This window comes from Bacillus rossius, chromosome 3 (assembly GCF_032445375.1).
Source record: "Bacillus rossius redtenbacheri isolate Brsri chromosome 3, Brsri_v3, whole genome shotgun sequence".
Classification (NCBI taxonomy): domain Eukaryota; kingdom Metazoa; phylum Arthropoda; class Insecta; order Phasmatodea; family Bacillidae; genus Bacillus; species Bacillus rossius.
Genome location: NC_086332.1, coordinates 33,645,824 through 33,663,432, shown reverse-complemented (window position 1 = coordinate 33,663,432; position 17,609 = coordinate 33,645,824). Strand labels below are relative to the sequence as shown.

Below are 17,609 nucleotides of genomic sequence, written 5' to 3'. Positions count from 1 at the left end.
GAAGATGTGAATAGAGAGCCTCAAATCTAATTAATGATGCTATTGCAAAGCTATTATATCTATGCATTTATAAAACCATTACTATATTTTAGCGCTGTTTAAATTCTCGTTATTCCTACTTGCATAAGTCTGTGGATTTTCAATTCCAGCTTTGGTTAATTCATCTATGGTTGCTATAAACAGGTATTCGTTCGATAGTGGTTTCGAATATGGATGTGTAAAAAGCAAATAAAATAAGGAAAAATTATCTGGAGAGGAAGATACGTACTGAGTGAGGGTCGTACTTCTCTTTACATTTCCGTTCAGCTCACAAGAAGAGACTACAGCGGAGTTACGTTATTTTGATAGACGTCAAGTTGGGTTCATGAAATTCCGCATTAATTTGACAGAGTTATGGATTTTCCGAACTTCAAGAATGAACTTACTCTTCGGTCGATATCTACATTCCTGACCATCCTGGGTTCGAATCTTCGTACTTTTCATCCCTGAAGGACGATGGTCGGTGCCGTCCGTCGCTGTCACAAGAATTCTGAGGCCTGAGTTCCCGACACAACCATGACGACCATACATCTAAGGTTCCATGTTGTCTACGTCGGTGCGATTGTTTCACATTAATTATAAAGACTTTTCAGGATTAGAGAAGGATGCTGGACTGCCGTCATCTAATTTTACAATTAGAACAGTAGTATTCAAAGTTTTCAGCTGGTCGAAAACGTCCTTGTCTCTGGTTACCGCTATCCAGATGTCCAGTGCTGCAGAGTTTGAAGTGTCTCCGAGCAACTGAACTAGACGTAAGGTTACGTGAATCGAGACATTACTAGTATGAAATACCTTTACTAGATTTTTGGCTCTCTAGGAATATATGTCCGCATACAGATAACTATCACTGATATAGTTATGTTATTGAGACTATTTGATCACCTAAATAGATGTCATTTATGTTTGCTTGTTCTTTAAAGTCAAGATAATAAAATAAAAACTAATATTTTGGAAGGTATAACTAGTTACGTCAAATTCCTAACCTTTGGCATTACTTTTAAAATATACATTTTACAAATCGAATTCATAAATGAATATTTAGTTTATGATTTACTCTACACTTCCTTATTACACATTTTTGACACTTACATGTCTTGTAAGCGGAAACAAATTAGCCAGGAACAAATGAGTGTAATAACTTGGATAAAACAATATTAATAAGAGGAATCATAATCAATTGTTTATTTCTGGAGAAACATATATATAAAATTAGGCTCCCAATTTCAATTAATAAATATACCACGTTCTACAACAATAACGATTGTTTTTCACGTGTAGCCAACGAAACTTACAAAATACCATATAGTAAATTATGAAACCTAGTTTTTTTTACTTATAATCAAATTTTTTTTAAAAACATTTTTAAGACAAAAATGAAGTATAGTAATAAAAATGTATTTATTGCAGATACAATCAACTGATACAGTTAGCCATATTTGTTTAATACATATAATTTAATAATATTTTAGTTCAGATTTCATAAGCCCCTATCCTATTGGTGGTAAAATAATACCTTTATCAACATTTTAAAAATATAACGCTTGTAGATATTTTAGAGATAATTAAAAATCACTTCACATTTTTGACTGTTAGTACTATTTAATTTCTACATGAAAAAAAAAAAAAACTTTCAAAAACTTAATTGGACTTCCACCCAGAGGCAAGGAGTAATCCTACAGTTTGAAAAATCTGAAAATTAACTGCCCATTTAACAATATATCAATTTACCTATACCCAACATCGTTAAAGGAAATATTAAAAGTAATAAAAAAATTAAAAAGCTCAAATTCGACAGATGTCTATGGCATATCTAACAAAATAATAAAACTTGCTGGACATCACATTGCTAAGCCGTTATCACTATTAATTAATGATGTTTTTATGGAAGGTATTGTACCAGATTGTTTAAAAAAAGCAAATATACAACCCGTCTATAAAAAGGGAAATACACTAGAAGCAGCAAACTATTGGCCCATTAGCTTATTACCAATTGTTGCCAAAATTTTCGATAAAGTGCTCTATAATAGACTATCATCCTTCATCATCACAGGCTGTAAAATTCTGAACAGTAATCAATACGGCTTCCAAAAACACAAATCAACAATAAATGCTATACATAATTTTACTAGTAAAGCTCTCTAAATCTTGGATAGTGGTAACACAGCACTAGGCATTTTTTGTGATTTGTCTAAAGCTTTTGACCTTGTTAATCATAAAATATTGCTTGAAAAACTTAATCATTACGGTATCCGAGGCAAAGCACTTGAGCTAATGAATTAATATTTGCACAATCGTAAACAGAGAGTGGAAATAAAATTATACAATAAAATAGTATTCTCAGACTGGAAAATCATTAAACATGGAGTCCCTCAAGGTAGTAACCTAGGACCTCTATTGATCTTAGTGTATATTAATGACCTGTCTTTAAACATCCCACAAGCCAGCACAGTGCTATTTGCTGACAACTCAATACTAGTGAAAGTAAAAATGTAGACAATATCGTATCCAAAGCAAATTTAGTCCTTGGCCATCTGAATCACTGGTTGGAAGCAAATAAACTTGTACTAAATACCTCTAAAACAAATTGTATAAATTTTAGGAACAGACATAATCCAGTAGAAGAAAAGTTTGAATTAAAGTTTAACAGTAATATCATAACTAGAACATCAAATGTTATATTCCTTGGTGTGAAATTAGATGAACACCTAAAGTATAAAGACCATATTAACTCTGTCGCTAGCAGGCTAAGTGTATCTAGGTATGTACTAAGAAGACTGGCAGACGTAGTTTGTATTGAAACATTAAAAACTGTCTACTACGATCACTTCCACTCTATGACATATAATATAGAAATCTGGGGAAACTCAGTGGGAATTGAAACAATTCTAAAATTACAAAAAAGAGCTATTCGTATAATGACACATGAAACATGTCAGCTCACTGTAAACAAAAATTCAGAAAACTTTAAATCTTAACAGTCATAAACAGGTATATACTAAGAATACTCTTATTCATACATAAGGAGAAATGCTATTTTCAAAAAAATCTAGATATTCATTTATACAACACAAGAAACTCCAATAAATTGAGGATAACAGTTCATAATACCAGTCAGTATGAAAAGGGCACAAATTACATAGGCATAAAAATTTACAACTTATTGCCACAAAATGTCACAAATATAACTGATTTATCTATATTCAAAAGAACAATCAAACAAGTTCTGTTAGAACATCCTTCCTACTCTCTGATAGAATTCTTTGACCTAATAACAGATAAGAAAATTAAACTCTGGTAAATCTTATTTAAATCCATCACAAAAAAAGGAGAAAAATATTGAGTTTTGTAAACTAACTCTTCGCTCTGAGCCTTAGACTTGAGTTTATACCATTTCTTATGTACCCATGTTTTTTTTTCTTCTCTCTTTCTTACTATTGAAATGTAAAATAATTCTGTAATATTTAGTTTTTGTGGTTGTACAGTATGTTTGTATATATGTAGGATATATTTGTATTAATTGACTTGTTCTATATCCCGGAGACCTTACCTCCATATGGGATCTACAGATCAAAAACTGAATGAATAAATAAATAAATATCATTCAATGAACCAAAAACCATCTGAACTAAAAACTGAAGAGGGAAAGTGGGAGGGAAACTTCTTTAGGATTTTTTAATTTGGTTTTACACATAAGGTCTTTATCAAAAAAACACAAAATGTTTATTACTATTTATTATTACACATATGTAGCAAATGAAAAAAAAAAGCACCAAAATTCACATCTATAATTTAAACAAAATTTTTATACATTTAATGCAACTGAAGACACTGCAAAGCTATACAACTATAAGCTGCAGAAGTAATATTATTTGATAGCTTTTGTAGCCTATATTTTTTAACTGTACAGACTGGTGAACTTACGATTCACTGATACAGAAATACAGTTTTACATGATAATTACAGAGTATCAGGGACCGGAAAGTTACTTTTAAAAAGTAACTCAGTTACAGTTACAAATACTCCACTGGAAATGTAACCCTGTTACAACTACAAGTTTCACTACTGAAAATAAACCAGTTACAGTTACAGTTCTGAGAAAAGTAACTGTAAGTTACTTTAACAGTTACTTTGTGAAAAACTAAAAATGTGATACGTTATATTATATAATTAAAAGCTAATAAAACGTTTTGTGTTTAGTAAAGATATATGTTTATTTAAACTGAAAATTTTTAAATAGGTCTTAAATTACATTGAGTAATTAGTTCACACTACAAAATTGTTCGCAGAACCACACAAGCACTTTACAATAAGGTTATTTTTATCACTCGACCGAACTTCGAAAAAATTAGAATATGAAGGCCACGGCAACGAAAATTCTGGACTGCTTTCTCGGCTTCTCGCTTCATTATATTCTGCCATTGCTTTCACGCATGTGCACAGGTAGGTTAATTAATTAAACAGCACAGCAGTAAACCCGCATGTTGAAAATATTAAATAAATGACAATCAAAATACGAGCGCAGGCTAGCCAACAGCAGTTTTACAAGTACAAGCAATACCATCGCAAATAATATGCTTGTCGGGATTTTCGTTCTGGGTTTGAAAAAATCAACAAATCGTTGTTCGTTCAATAAGAAATACATTTAAAAAATGTAACGCAAGAAGTAACGACAATTATCGTTACTTTAGGGCAGAAAAATGTAATTCAGTTACAGTTACTGAAAACTTAATATATTGCGTTACCACGATCGTTACCGAAAAAAGGAACTGTTATAAATAACGTCGTTACTAGTAGCGCGTTACTTCCAGTCCCTGCAGAGTATTACCCAAATACATAATATTATGGATTAATTCAAGATGTACAACAATGCTTTACCAATTCAATCTTTCATTTTTATAGCTTTTTTTTTTTTTTACTTTTTCATAACTTAAACCTACAAAAAAATTTTTTTTCACTGACCTGCAGAAGGTGAGTGGTAGAAATATTCAAGCATATAAACAACAGGACCACAAAATACGCATGTTGGTTCATTTCTGTAAATAAGAACACACATCATAAATAGACATTTAATAAAAAATAAATATTTATATGTACCACTGTTCAAATCATTTTTAGAAAACTTACCACAAAAGCTAGATTAAACAATTTATTTTTAAAAATACAGTGGAACCCTGTTAGTCCAAAAATCTTGAAAATCCAAACCCGAAAACTGCAAAAATTAGAAATGTGCAGAAATGAATAAATATCATTAAAAAATTCAGAAAAGTTTTATTTTAATATGTAGTATATTTTTAGACAAGTGAACAACAAAGCAATTACATTTACTTACAGATGTGTTTAGATGATCAATTTACAGAACAGAACACAATAGTAACAATTCACTGGTTGTCCTTTACCACAATAAGTCATTTTGCATTGGCGTAATGAATCAAACATAGCAGATCATGCAATGTTCCTCTATCGCCTCATAAACATAAGGTTGTCCACAGCTGTAGCACTAGCATTCTGCTCTATGAGCTGCAGGGCTGTTTCTAATGCATATGCTGCTTCCAAATGGGAAATCAGCTGAGATGTCATCTACTTCATTAGCTGCATCTGATTCTTAAACAGATTCCCGTGTCACAAGAGAAACAATTTCCTCATCTGTCATAACTTGGTGTTATGTATCAATACCTTCATACCCAGGAATTAGTGGCATAAAAATGTATAACATCTGCACACTGAATTTGTATGGTGCTCTAAATCATGTTTTGGTAGGGCAACTTTTTGCATGATTTTTTGATTAATAGTAGTTTAACATTTTTCCACGCATCAGCCACCCAGTAGATTCACATATCTTTGATATTGACCATTTTAAGGATTGGAGAATGCTTAAAGAAGTGCCATTACTCTCAACCTGACTTCTAAGATATTTTTTTTATAAGCACGTTTTAAGTTTTGAAGCACCTGCTGGTCCATTGAATGCAGCAGAGGAGAATCAGCTAGCAGAAAAAAAAATCTTTGATATCTCAATTGACAACTTCATCTGAACTGGGAATTTTTGTCCCTGCAGTAACAAAATTCAATAAAATGTTTTACCGCCGAGGGCATTACTTGTTCTTAATAACGTTCCGGTATTCGCAATCTATTGTCAAATATATTCCCGCTAGTTTCAGAGTAAAAAACGTGACAGTGTTGACGTGCAGTAATGCAGAAAACTTTGGCAGGCCAATGATTATTTCTTTCATTGCAACATTCATTTAACAATCTTTTCCATGTGAATCATCTGTTCATAACTTAAACCTTTGCAACATTTGTATAACGTTCCAGCAAACAAATTGATGTACCTGGTTTCAAGATGTAAAGTTATTTGTTTAGATTAAATCACCACCTGGCTCACACCACCCACTAGTACAACCAACAGCATTAGACTTATATAAACTTTTGGTAAGAGTCCTTATTTCACACGATTGTGCGCACAGTTGACTTGCTTAAAACTAAAGTGCGACCAACATAAGCGTGGCCTTCATGACAATCTGCGTGCCGTAATACTTCGAGTTTTATCTCAAATACTTGAACACGATGTGTTATGAGTGATCAAGCACGTAAAGTTAACGGCAGCTGAATGGGCAAACGTTGCTTTTGAGTGAATTCCCTGCCACTGGCTATACTGAGTTCACTGCCCGGTTTGTGGCCAGGCGACAACGGTACGGCACGGCGGCATACGCGTGGACGTAAAGTCATTTGGTCTTTTACACTCCATAGCCGCAATTTAACTTGCCATAGCTGATGTTTGTACAACAGCCAATAGTGTAGAGAGACCTGTGTGCACATTTCTTCCCCCCTTGTTTGGCAAATTGTATCCCAAGGCACATCTGTTGTTTACAGAAGTTGAAACAGACTTTGTGGCGTCTTGCTCGACTTTTTTTTGTCTGCCGAGATTTCGTGCTAACTAAAATTTACAGACGTGCTATTCAAGACTGGGGCTAAATGAAGCCGCACATTCTGAAGACGTGCTAAGTGAGGGATAGGTGTATTGATTGATTCAAGAAACCATACCCAAATATTTGTTGTGCACAACATACAATATTATTTAATACTGTACTGTTATTTTCACAATACATATGGGTAGGTATACAGTATAATGTAATGTAATAAATACTGTACAGGGGTTAATTTACGAAATTCTGCCCTATTTAGGATAATAAAGATTTAACAGAAAATTAACCCCAGTAATCAGAATTTTTGCCAAACCGAACTGATCTTGGTCCCAATTAGTTCGGACTAGCGAGGTTCTACTGTATTGAATTAACAATCCATTCATTCCGCTTAAATTAATTTGAAGGCTCATTACAACTAAGTCACTACAAAAAAAAAAGGAGCTTTGTAACAAATATAATAAAAATGTTAATACAGTACCATTTTTCCTGTGACTAAAGCTGGCAGCAGCATTAAAAAAAATTATCTATGTTGCAAAAAAAAGTGTTCACAAATGTTTCTTGCAAAAAAAATAAAAAAGGTTTATTGGGTTAGGTCAGCTACATTAATAAAAGGTATTTTGTAAGTAATGACTATGGAAAACAATCAACGTAGGTTGTAAGTAACCCAACCTGACCATTCACACTTTTTTAAAAGTAATTTATATGTAGCGAACCTAATATAAATCAACTTTCATACACCAATCAAATATTAACCTATTCATGCATAGTGGCATCATATGATGGCAGATGTTTTGCCTTAGAGATTATAAACCCTGATCAACTAAATCCTTTTTTTAACTACATAGAGAAAGTAAGTAAACTCTAGTAAAGTTATAATTACAACCACCAGTGTGTAGTGGCCCATGTAAGACTTTTTTTTTGTATTGTGATTCTTAGGTGCATTGTTTACCTTTGTCAGTGGTGTTGATTGTTTTCATTGCAGTCCAATGCTCTTACAAAAGTAATTTAGGTAAGTAAAAAAATATTTATTGTTCTGATTACACTTTGAAAATTATATGCTATTATATATGTTAGTATTCACAATGATAATCTCTGAAAAAAGTTGAAAAATGTAAGTGTACACATTTGATGCCACCATGCAGATAGGGAACTATTGGCTTTTTTTGGTTATAAATGCATTTAGAAATTTCTCAGAGTTTTTTTGGTCTTATATAGCACAATAAAACAAACAATTATATTTGTGTATGCAAAAAAAATCATTTGATTATCTAGCTGAATAAAACTAAACAAGACATGAATTTTGGTTATAGATTTGACCCCATGGATGAAGAAAAAGCACGTGAATATTTGCTGGCACTTCCTTCTGGATCAGAGCTCAGTTCACTGAGCAGTGAAGAAGATGAAGAACTTGAAAACACACGCCGAAAAAGAAGAAATCGAAGATTTCATTTGGAATGTGATACTTGCGACATGTCTGAGATGGATGCTGGTGGTAAATATGAACATGTAAATAATCCAGAGTGTGTGTTGACAAATGTAACACAAGTAAACGAATCTGTGTGTTGTGAGCATAACTACTCAGCACAGGGTGAATCTTCCACAAAAAGGAAACAGAAAACTCTACATCAGCAAAAAGCAACCCAGAGTTGTAAGAATATTCCTAACAATGCTCACTTATCAAATACTCGGCTACCATCATCCAAGAATACTCAGCCACCAACATCCAACAGTTCTCAGCCAACATCGTCAATTTTTGTCAGCCATCATCATCTAATGATTCTCCTCCATCACTATCCAACAGTTCTAAACCATCATCACACAACATTCCTCAGCCTGCATCAAACAATTCTCAGCCTCCATCATCAAATGGTGCTCAGCGTACATCATCAAAAAGAACTATTCCCGAAAAAGAGAGAGCTGACTGTTGGCATGCAGGAAAAGATAATCAGTTCTTTGATAAGCAACTTGAGTTTATAGGACCAAAGACTAGTGAGATATTTGTAGATGGTGATACGCCTTTAGAGTTTTTCACATATATGTTTCCAGATGTTCTTATTGATCACATTGTTACTGAGACAAATAGGTACGCATTTCAACAAGGCAAACACTCATTCAAATTATCAGCAAAAGAATTGAAAATTTTTTTGGGTATCAACATAATAATGACTTACATCAAGTACCCTTCAACTCGAATGTATTGGTCATCTATTTCGGGTTTGCGTATGAACTTGATAGCAAATAGCATGTCATTGAACCGATTCGAAGATATAAGAAGTGTCATCCATTTTGCTAAATCAGGACAAATTCTGGAAGATTCGTCCAGTTGCTAAGGTGCTACATGAAACTTTCCACAGTGCTGTAACGCCATCTGAATTCCATTCCATTGATGAAATGATGGTACCTTTCAAAGGCAAAAGTCACCTCAAACAATACATCAAAAGCAAGCCAAAAAAGTGGGGCTTCAAGATTTGGGTAAAAGCAACGTCAAAAGGCTATGTAAACTGTTTTGAGCTGTATGAAGGTAGCGACCGTAGAGCACGGAGTGAATTTGGACCAACTGGTGATGTAGTCCTCAGGTTGTGCCATGACATACATGGTAAAAACCATAAACTTTTTATGGACAACTATTTTACTTCACTGTCTTTACTCCGCCATCTCCAGTCATGTGACATATATGTAGTTGGTACATTGCGCCCAAACAGAGTGCCAAAATTGGTGCTGGACAAGTTGGTGAATAGCAAGTTACTCTCCCGAGGTATGTCGAGCGTTGTCACAAGTTCCGACAACATTACTATAGTCAGATGGATGGATAACAGTCCAGTACACACCATCTCCACATACGCAGGCAGTCTTCCCGAAGACATAGTAAGGCGATGGGATAGATCAAAGAAAGAGTATGTGCAAGTATCAAGACCGTTCAGTATTCAACAATACAACATGTACATGGGTGGAGTAGATTTAGTGGATCGAATGATTGCACACTATCCCCATGGTTTCAAGAGTAAGAAGTGGTACCTAAGAGTGTTTTTCCACCTTTTGAATATGTCTCTGGTAAATGCTTGGAACCTGTTCAAGATGAAATCACAACCTGGCATGCCACTTCTGGCATTCAAAGCATCAGTGGCCACATCTCTGATCAATGTGGGTACTATCAAGAAGCGGGGAATACCATCACTAGATGAGCAAAATGTTCCAGTGAAAAAAAGAACTGCAACTGCAAAAATGGAATTAGAGATAAGATATGATGGTGAAGGCCATTATCCCATGAAGACTGGTTCAACTCAAGCATCCAGATGCCACGACAAGGGTTGCAGACGTCGAACAAGATTCATGTGTAGAAAGTGCAAAGAACCAGTGTGCCCAGACTGTATGGAGAGTTTTCATTTGAAATAAAGTAAAACAGGACATGGAAAAAGACTAGAGTTTCGCAGGAATCACATCTGGCATCATATGATACCACTATGCATGGAGAGGTTAAATGGTCCACATTTGCATAGTGTACACATTTGATGCCAGATAATTTAATTATGTATTTTGTAAGTATTTTTAACTCAACTTATATGATTTCGTGTGTAGAACTCATTTCTGAAAACAGTTTTGTATAATAATTTTTTTTTCAACATGAAATAAATTCATGCATGTTACTTAATACTGGCAAACTAATTGAAATATTGCTAAGCAGTTTCACAGAATAGTTAAAAAAATTTCTAAAAAATAATAAAAAATATATTAATTTTTAAATTACCGTATTGATTTTTTTTTAAACAATGAGCACCTATCCAGGATAATAACCTTAGCATCAGTATATCTGGAAACAGTTAAATCAATTGGATTTGTTACTACGAAAGTAATATCTGCACTATCTGCTCACTTCTTGACAAAAAGTAAACAATTTTTCCTCGTCTTGTCAGTGACTGGTGACGAGCATCAAAACCAATGTCTATCACTTCTCTGTCGTGCAACTCTTGCTTGAGGCTGGTCACCAAAGTCTATTTTCATATATGAATGACCTCGACACAACTATGTGAGACCCATTTAATAAAGGTAAAAAATAGGGTAAAGGCTCTGTATTACATATCCAAGTTTATCCCTTTATCCTGATGTAGGGTGACCAAACGTCCCGTAAAAACGGGATTGTCCAGTTTTTTAACGATTGTACACAGGGTCCCAAAAAAGTATCCCGGGACGCCTAAATGTCCCGATTTACGTTGGGTTGATGATACACTTTTGTCACGCCTCTCCTCAGGCCGTCTTCCCCTCTCCTCGGCAGTTGAACTCGCCCATTCTGCAGGCGGCTATCCAACCGGAGTCAGACAAGTCAGTGTGGCTGTGGGTGTGGGTGTTTGTCTTGTTACAAGTGTTTGTTTGGTGCATCTCATATTGTTATTAATTACTAATTATGCCCAAGCGCCAGTTTAAGTTTAAGGAGGAGTACTCTAAAGAATGGAAGTACATTAAAAAGGGAAGCTATGACAATGAAGCAGAGTGCACAGTTTGCAATACTGTTTTTTGTATTGCTCATGGTGGATGTTCAGATGTATAACAACACATCGCATCAGTGAAACATACGAACAGACTGAGTGCCCCAAGTAGCAGTAAGTCTCTTGAAAATTATTTTATAAAACACGATTCAAATGAAGAAACGAAAGTTAGAGCTGCTGAGTTAACTCAGGCCTTTCATAAGATCAAGCACCACCACAGCTTCAGGTCAAATGACTGTATCAGTAAGTTAAACAGCGTTATGTTTAGTGACTCTGCAATTGCATCTAAGTTTAGCTCTGCCAGAACAAAGCAGTCAGCTCTGATAACTGGTGTTTTAGCTCCATTCAGCTTGAAAACTAGTATTGAACAGATGAATAAATCCCCTTTTTATGGCATTTCAACTGATGCAAGTAATCACAAATGGCTGTAAAAATCTTTCCTTTTGTGGTTCAGTTTTTTGACATAAATGAAGGGATACAGTCAAAGTTATTGAAAGTTGCTTCTTTGCAGTGTGAAACATCAGATGAGATACTAGTTTCTGCTTGAATTGCATTGATGAGTTCAAGTTAAATAAAAACAGTTGCATTGCATTTTGTGGTGATAAAACAAATACAAATTTTGGTGGTTTGAACAGAGAAGGACAAAACAACGTATTTAAAAAAATTAAAAACTACTTTACATGGTGGTATTGAAGGCGTGGGTTGCCCTGCACATATATTACATAACTCCATTTGTACAGCAGCAGATAGATTAAGCTGTGAAATCGAAGGTATTATTGTCAAACTCTTCTCTTATTTTTCTATATACACGATGCAAACAGAGAGGCTAAAAGAATTTTGTGAAATGGTCGACGTCGAATATGGCACTATTTTACCACATTCAAAAACTCGTTGGCTGTCTTTGATGCCTGCAATAGAACAAATTTTAAAACTGTTTGATGCTCTAAAGGATTTCTTTTTAAATGAGAAAAAAGCTCCAAACATTTTGTTAACATTTTTTAATAATCCTTTAAGTGAGGCATACCTATGGTTTGTCCATAGCCAATTCAATATTTTTCAGCAAGGAATTAAAAAGATTGAAGGAAGTACAAAAAGTGTTATGGAAGTTAATGATGTATTGGAATCTACTCACACAGCTTTGACCAGAAGAAAAGAGGAACAGTTCTTATCATTTAATGTAAATTCCATTCTTAAGCGTGGCAATAGTATGCATCAAGAACAAGACACAATTAACTTTGTTTGTTTTTTAAAACGCATACCAGGCCAGAAGAGCACTCTGGATTTTTGAAATATGCCAGTATGTGTTTGCGATCCCTGCCCATAATGGTAATACTGAAAGAATATTTTCGCTTATGAACATTCGATGGACGGATGAAAGGAACAAGATGAGAGTGGATACCCTTTCTGCAATCTTGCAGGTACTCAACAATTTAAAAATGGACTGTTCTAGTTTTTACAACTTTATACTGGGAAAGAAAGAGGTTTTAAAATTGGCTGGAACGAAAGAAAAATATCCCCAATTGAAATCCTAAAGATTTTTAACATAACTTTGACTAACAATTTTAGTTATCTTGTTTAATATGTTTTGAAGTATAATACTTATAATAAATAAGTATTCACTGCAAAATTATTGTTTTTATTTATTATATACCTCACAATTTAAATTAAATTACATATTCATAGGTAAATTGAAAAAATTTATGTCTCAAATTAGCAAATAAATATAGTTTAAAAAACTAAAGAAACATGCTTTTAAAGATTATCAAACTAAAAAGTAAAAAATAATTTTAAAATTTAATTTATGACAATAGTATATAAGCAATACTAGTATAAATGAGAAAAAAGCTTGAGGCGCTTTGTGCCATATTTTTTGTATACTAAGCGCCCCATGCTTTTTTCTCATTTATACTAGTATTGCTTATATACTATTGTCATAAATTAAATTTTAAAATTATTTTTTACTTTTTAGTTTGATAATCTTTAAAAGCATGTTTCTTTAGTTTTTTAAACTATATTTATTTTTAACTTTTTAGTTTGATATTCTTTAAAAGCATGTTTTTTAGTTTTTTAAACTATATTTATTTTAAACTTTTTAGTTTGATAATCTTTAAAAGCATGTTTTTTTTAGTTTTTTAAACTATATTTATGTATAATTATCATAGGGAAATGAGTTACCGACACTACCTATTACCATCTGAGATAACTATTTGGAGTTGCAACGTCACAAAGAAATGGTAAAGTCTCTCCGAATCATTTACAGTTAGATGTATGGATATAATCTTATAATTTACCGGGGGGGGAAAAAAAAAAAAAAAACATTTTTTTTTTTTGCGGCGTGGCCGGGAGTAGAACCCACGATCGCTGAATCCGAAAGCTGACATCACAGAAGTCGCGCGCCTTAGACCGCTCGGCTAACGAACGTAATGAAATGGGTGGGACATTTTACAGTGATGAGTCACTCACTCTTAAGCTGGAATCACAATGCCCCGACGGGTCCGACACGACAGGCCCGACAAACTGTCGTGCAGCATCTCAGCACGACAGATTGAAAAGCGTAGGGTCACAATACCACGACAAAAATAACCCGACGATTTTCAATTTGGCCTTCGGCTAATCGTGCCAAGCTAAATACTTCAATTAAAATGCATTATAGAAAGCGTTAAAAACAAAGTAGGCTCTTATTCATTATTGACAGTTGAAGTGCAAAAAAAACATTTAGTCGTCTGCGATACGAAGTAAGGTTAATTTGATTTGTAAAACAAAGAGTAGTTTATTATAGGTACAAGGAAACAAGATAAAGATATGTCAGTGAGGGACAGAAAAATACTCCTGATGTTAGCTGTGCGAAGAATTAAAAAGAAACGAAAAATTAAAAGATGGATTCTAAAATAACGACTTTAACCATAAACACGATGATATCTGTTTATGTTTATATAAACAGACTAAGGCAAGCTACAAATTTTTCTATTCACCACACGTAAAACGAAATTTCACTTTTCAGCAAAAAGATTTACCAAGTAGGTAAATATTTTTGAAATTTAGTTCTGTGCTGTTTCCTTTCCGTTGCCGTTTTCTTTTCTGTCGGGCCCCGACACGACGAAATTAGAAATAGAATCTATTCCTTGCGGGCCGTCGGGGTGCGTATATTGTCGGGCTGACGTCACGGCGAGCTTGTATTTCATTGGCTATTGAACTTGTCGGGCCTGTCGTGTCGGGGCCGTCGGGGCATTGTGATTCCAGCATTAGTCGAAAGAGTTACAGACGGACAGACAGAGTTACAGACGGACAGACAAACATACAGGTGAAGCTAATATAAAGCATGTAAAAAGATCATGTTTCAATGATTACGTCTCAATGGAAGCCCCTCGGACCCCCCTTTAGCTAGAGGGTATCGCCCCCAAACCCTCCTTGGATGTGTCCCGTTTTTTCAAGTTTATGATTTGGTCACCATATCCTGATGGCATGATTCTGTATACATTCATAATGTGGTACATGATACTTGCTATTTTAATTCAGTATGTCGAGATTCTAGACACTAAAAAAACCTTGTAATATAACAATGCATTATTATTACAAAATGTATATGAAATTTCTTTTCACTAGACCTGACATTTTGTTTGTATTGTGATATTCGAATTTTTGTTATGTCCAAAACATTCTACATACTACATACTAAATTAAAACAGCATCACGTAACTGTGAATCCATGTATACATGATCATGCCATCAGGATCAAAGGATAAACTTGGATACGTTTTGATACGGAATAATTACCCCAGTATAAGTAAAATATTAATTATGTACTAACGTAACAGACTAAATGAATGAAACACACAAACTTATATTTAAAAACAAATAACTTTACAAAAGCAAGTTATTGCTCATTGTTACAAGTCTGGATCAGTTTTTACTTGAAGATTTATGTATATTTTAATTATTACATAAAAATCCTTTCTACATATCAGCAGAAAACTTTGGCAAAATAAAACATATTTGTTCGCAATATGCAACAATGAATGCTGTAAACGTAAGCATATTGTATTAGGATCACCAATACAACCGCTCGCTAACAAGTACAATGTTTCTAAAAAAAAAACATTACTGTTTCACATATAAATCACGATTTTGTAGTTCCGCTATCAATTAAGTGCATATTCTACATCAAGCTTTAAATCTCACCTAAATTAATTTCATAAATCATACCTTTGTTTCTTTAAAAGTTTACACTACAGTTTCTACGTGCCATCGCAACTGCCAAAAATTCAGTGACAGCCACGTATCTAAAATAAAATTACAGAATTAAAATTCTTAAAAGCAAAAAAAATATTTGATACATAAATATTTTTTTATGAAATATTTACATTTTTCAACGCAACGAAACACGCAACTAATATAAGAAAATAATAACGGTTATATATAAAACATGCAAGTCGCAAATAGTCACCAACCCTTAATTAAAAATCATAAAACAGTAGAAAACAAATTTTTACCTCGGGTTCTTATGATAATTCACATTATACGTGAAAAATATTTATTCAATAATTTGATTTAATTGTAAATATCTTCCAAGGGAAAGAATAACAAGTGATAAAAGGTTTTGTACTTAATAAATAAAACAACATGGGTTCGTAAGGACAGCAATACAGCATCTTTTAATATTTTCCGGAAAACTTCATTCTGTAAGGCAGTTGAAAACGCAAGCCAAAACGCAAGAAAGTTGGAAGATGTAACAATACTAGCACTGCGTTGTTGCAGCATGTAAAGTTTATTAACTGGAACTCTAAAATGTGGTAGCTGAATATTTTCATTGTCGCCGCCGTCGGTGCTCCCTCTGAGAGCACAGGATGTTATATGTCAACACCTGAATTAGGACAAGAGTAACAAACACGCCTGCGCGTGCCAGGCAGAGTAGGTCAGGTCAGTGCACCGAATGACGTGACGCTAGTCACGGCCGGCTGTGTTGTGCGAGTGCCCGGCCAGGTGTGGCAATGCGCAATCTGGTCATAGTGCACATGCAATTATAATTAAGAGAGTTAACTAAAACTTTTTATGTCCTAAATATTCTTAAATAATTAATTCATGTTGATGTAAATGCTTTTGTGACAGAAAACTGGCCGTCACCATCTTCCCGCGCTCCATTACATTCCGCAGGAAATCGAGCCCTCCCTGGCCGAGTTGCCAGGGAGGGAAATCAGTCGCCATCCAGCACTCACCAGGGCCGGCAGCTCTGCGCACGTGGAGCCTTCACTCTTCGCGCCAAACCCAACATGTAGCTTCCATAAGTAAAAATCTAAATCCATTTTCATCCGCTTCACGGCCGGCCCTAAATCGACAGTGCGAAATGTCGCGCGGTTTTTTACAAATTGTGTGTGGCTCAGTCATGAGCCGTTTCTTTTAATAAGTAATTATTATCGTTTGGGCAACACGCCAATGTGCCCGCGGTTCACGCCATAATACCTCCGTCAGGAGATTGAACTTTGCCCACGCGGGGCGGCATTTTGCCAAACGCGTACAGTGACATTTAATAACGAATCAGTTCCTGGGACATGCCGCGGTCGCGAGTAAGTTTTCCGTGCCCCGGTACCGCCGCGCCCGCACCCAGCTTTTCGTGGATTCACCCCCCCCCCCCCCCTTCCAAAACTCTTCGAGGATGGACTTATGGTAATTATGTTAATCTAACCTGAACTGTATTTCTGTATCAGATTCATTCCGACACAAGGGACTTTTCCATGTTAGACTTTATCCCTTGGTATTAATGATAGCCTTAGTTTCAGCCATCAGCCACGTATAGTTTTGTAATTCCAATATTTCACCTAGGTCAATTTGTAATTAATTAATTGAATTATTCCTTTGTTTCGCTGTCCGGCGTATCATTTCCACATCATCCAGACACGCTACGCGCCTTCATCACCACTACTGCTATTCTCAGCATAGCCTGCAACCCTCGGTGGGGTATTTCCAGGGAATTCCGCAAATCGTGAATCAGTGTCGCCATTCGAGGGCTGTGTGTGCGGAGATTAGAAGGTAGACGATGATACGGCCAGTTATGTGACAGTGTACTGTACCAGGTGACGTAATGTACAGTGTGACGTGCTAACAAATCCAGGTATATTTACGTGTTTTTTTAATCGTTACGGCGTCCTCGGTGGCCTAAACAGCCCAGGGAGTC

At 34.8% G+C, this 17,609-nt stretch overlaps 1 protein-coding gene across 2 annotated transcripts in view; it reads right to left on the bottom strand.

Annotated features, from left to right (window-relative positions):
* LOC134530494 (peptidyl-alpha-hydroxyglycine alpha-amidating lyase 2) overlaps nt 1-15,706 on the bottom strand; it is a 52,986-nt gene extending 37,280 nt beyond the window's left edge. The window contains exons 1-2 of one of the 2 annotated variants that reach the window (XM_063365358.1): nt 15,620-15,706; nt 4,999-5,072 (exon numbers count right to left, since the gene is read on the bottom strand). In XM_063365358.1, the coding sequence (XP_063221428.1) occupies nt 4,999-5,072; nt 15,620-15,641 (96 nt within the window). In that variant the 5' untranslated portion in view covers nt 15,642-15,706. The remainder of the gene's footprint in view (nt 1-4,998; nt 5,073-15,619) is intronic. The other variant, XM_063365359.1, reaches the window with a different exon arrangement.
* Nucleotides 15,707-17,609: the final 1,903 nt, after the last annotated feature.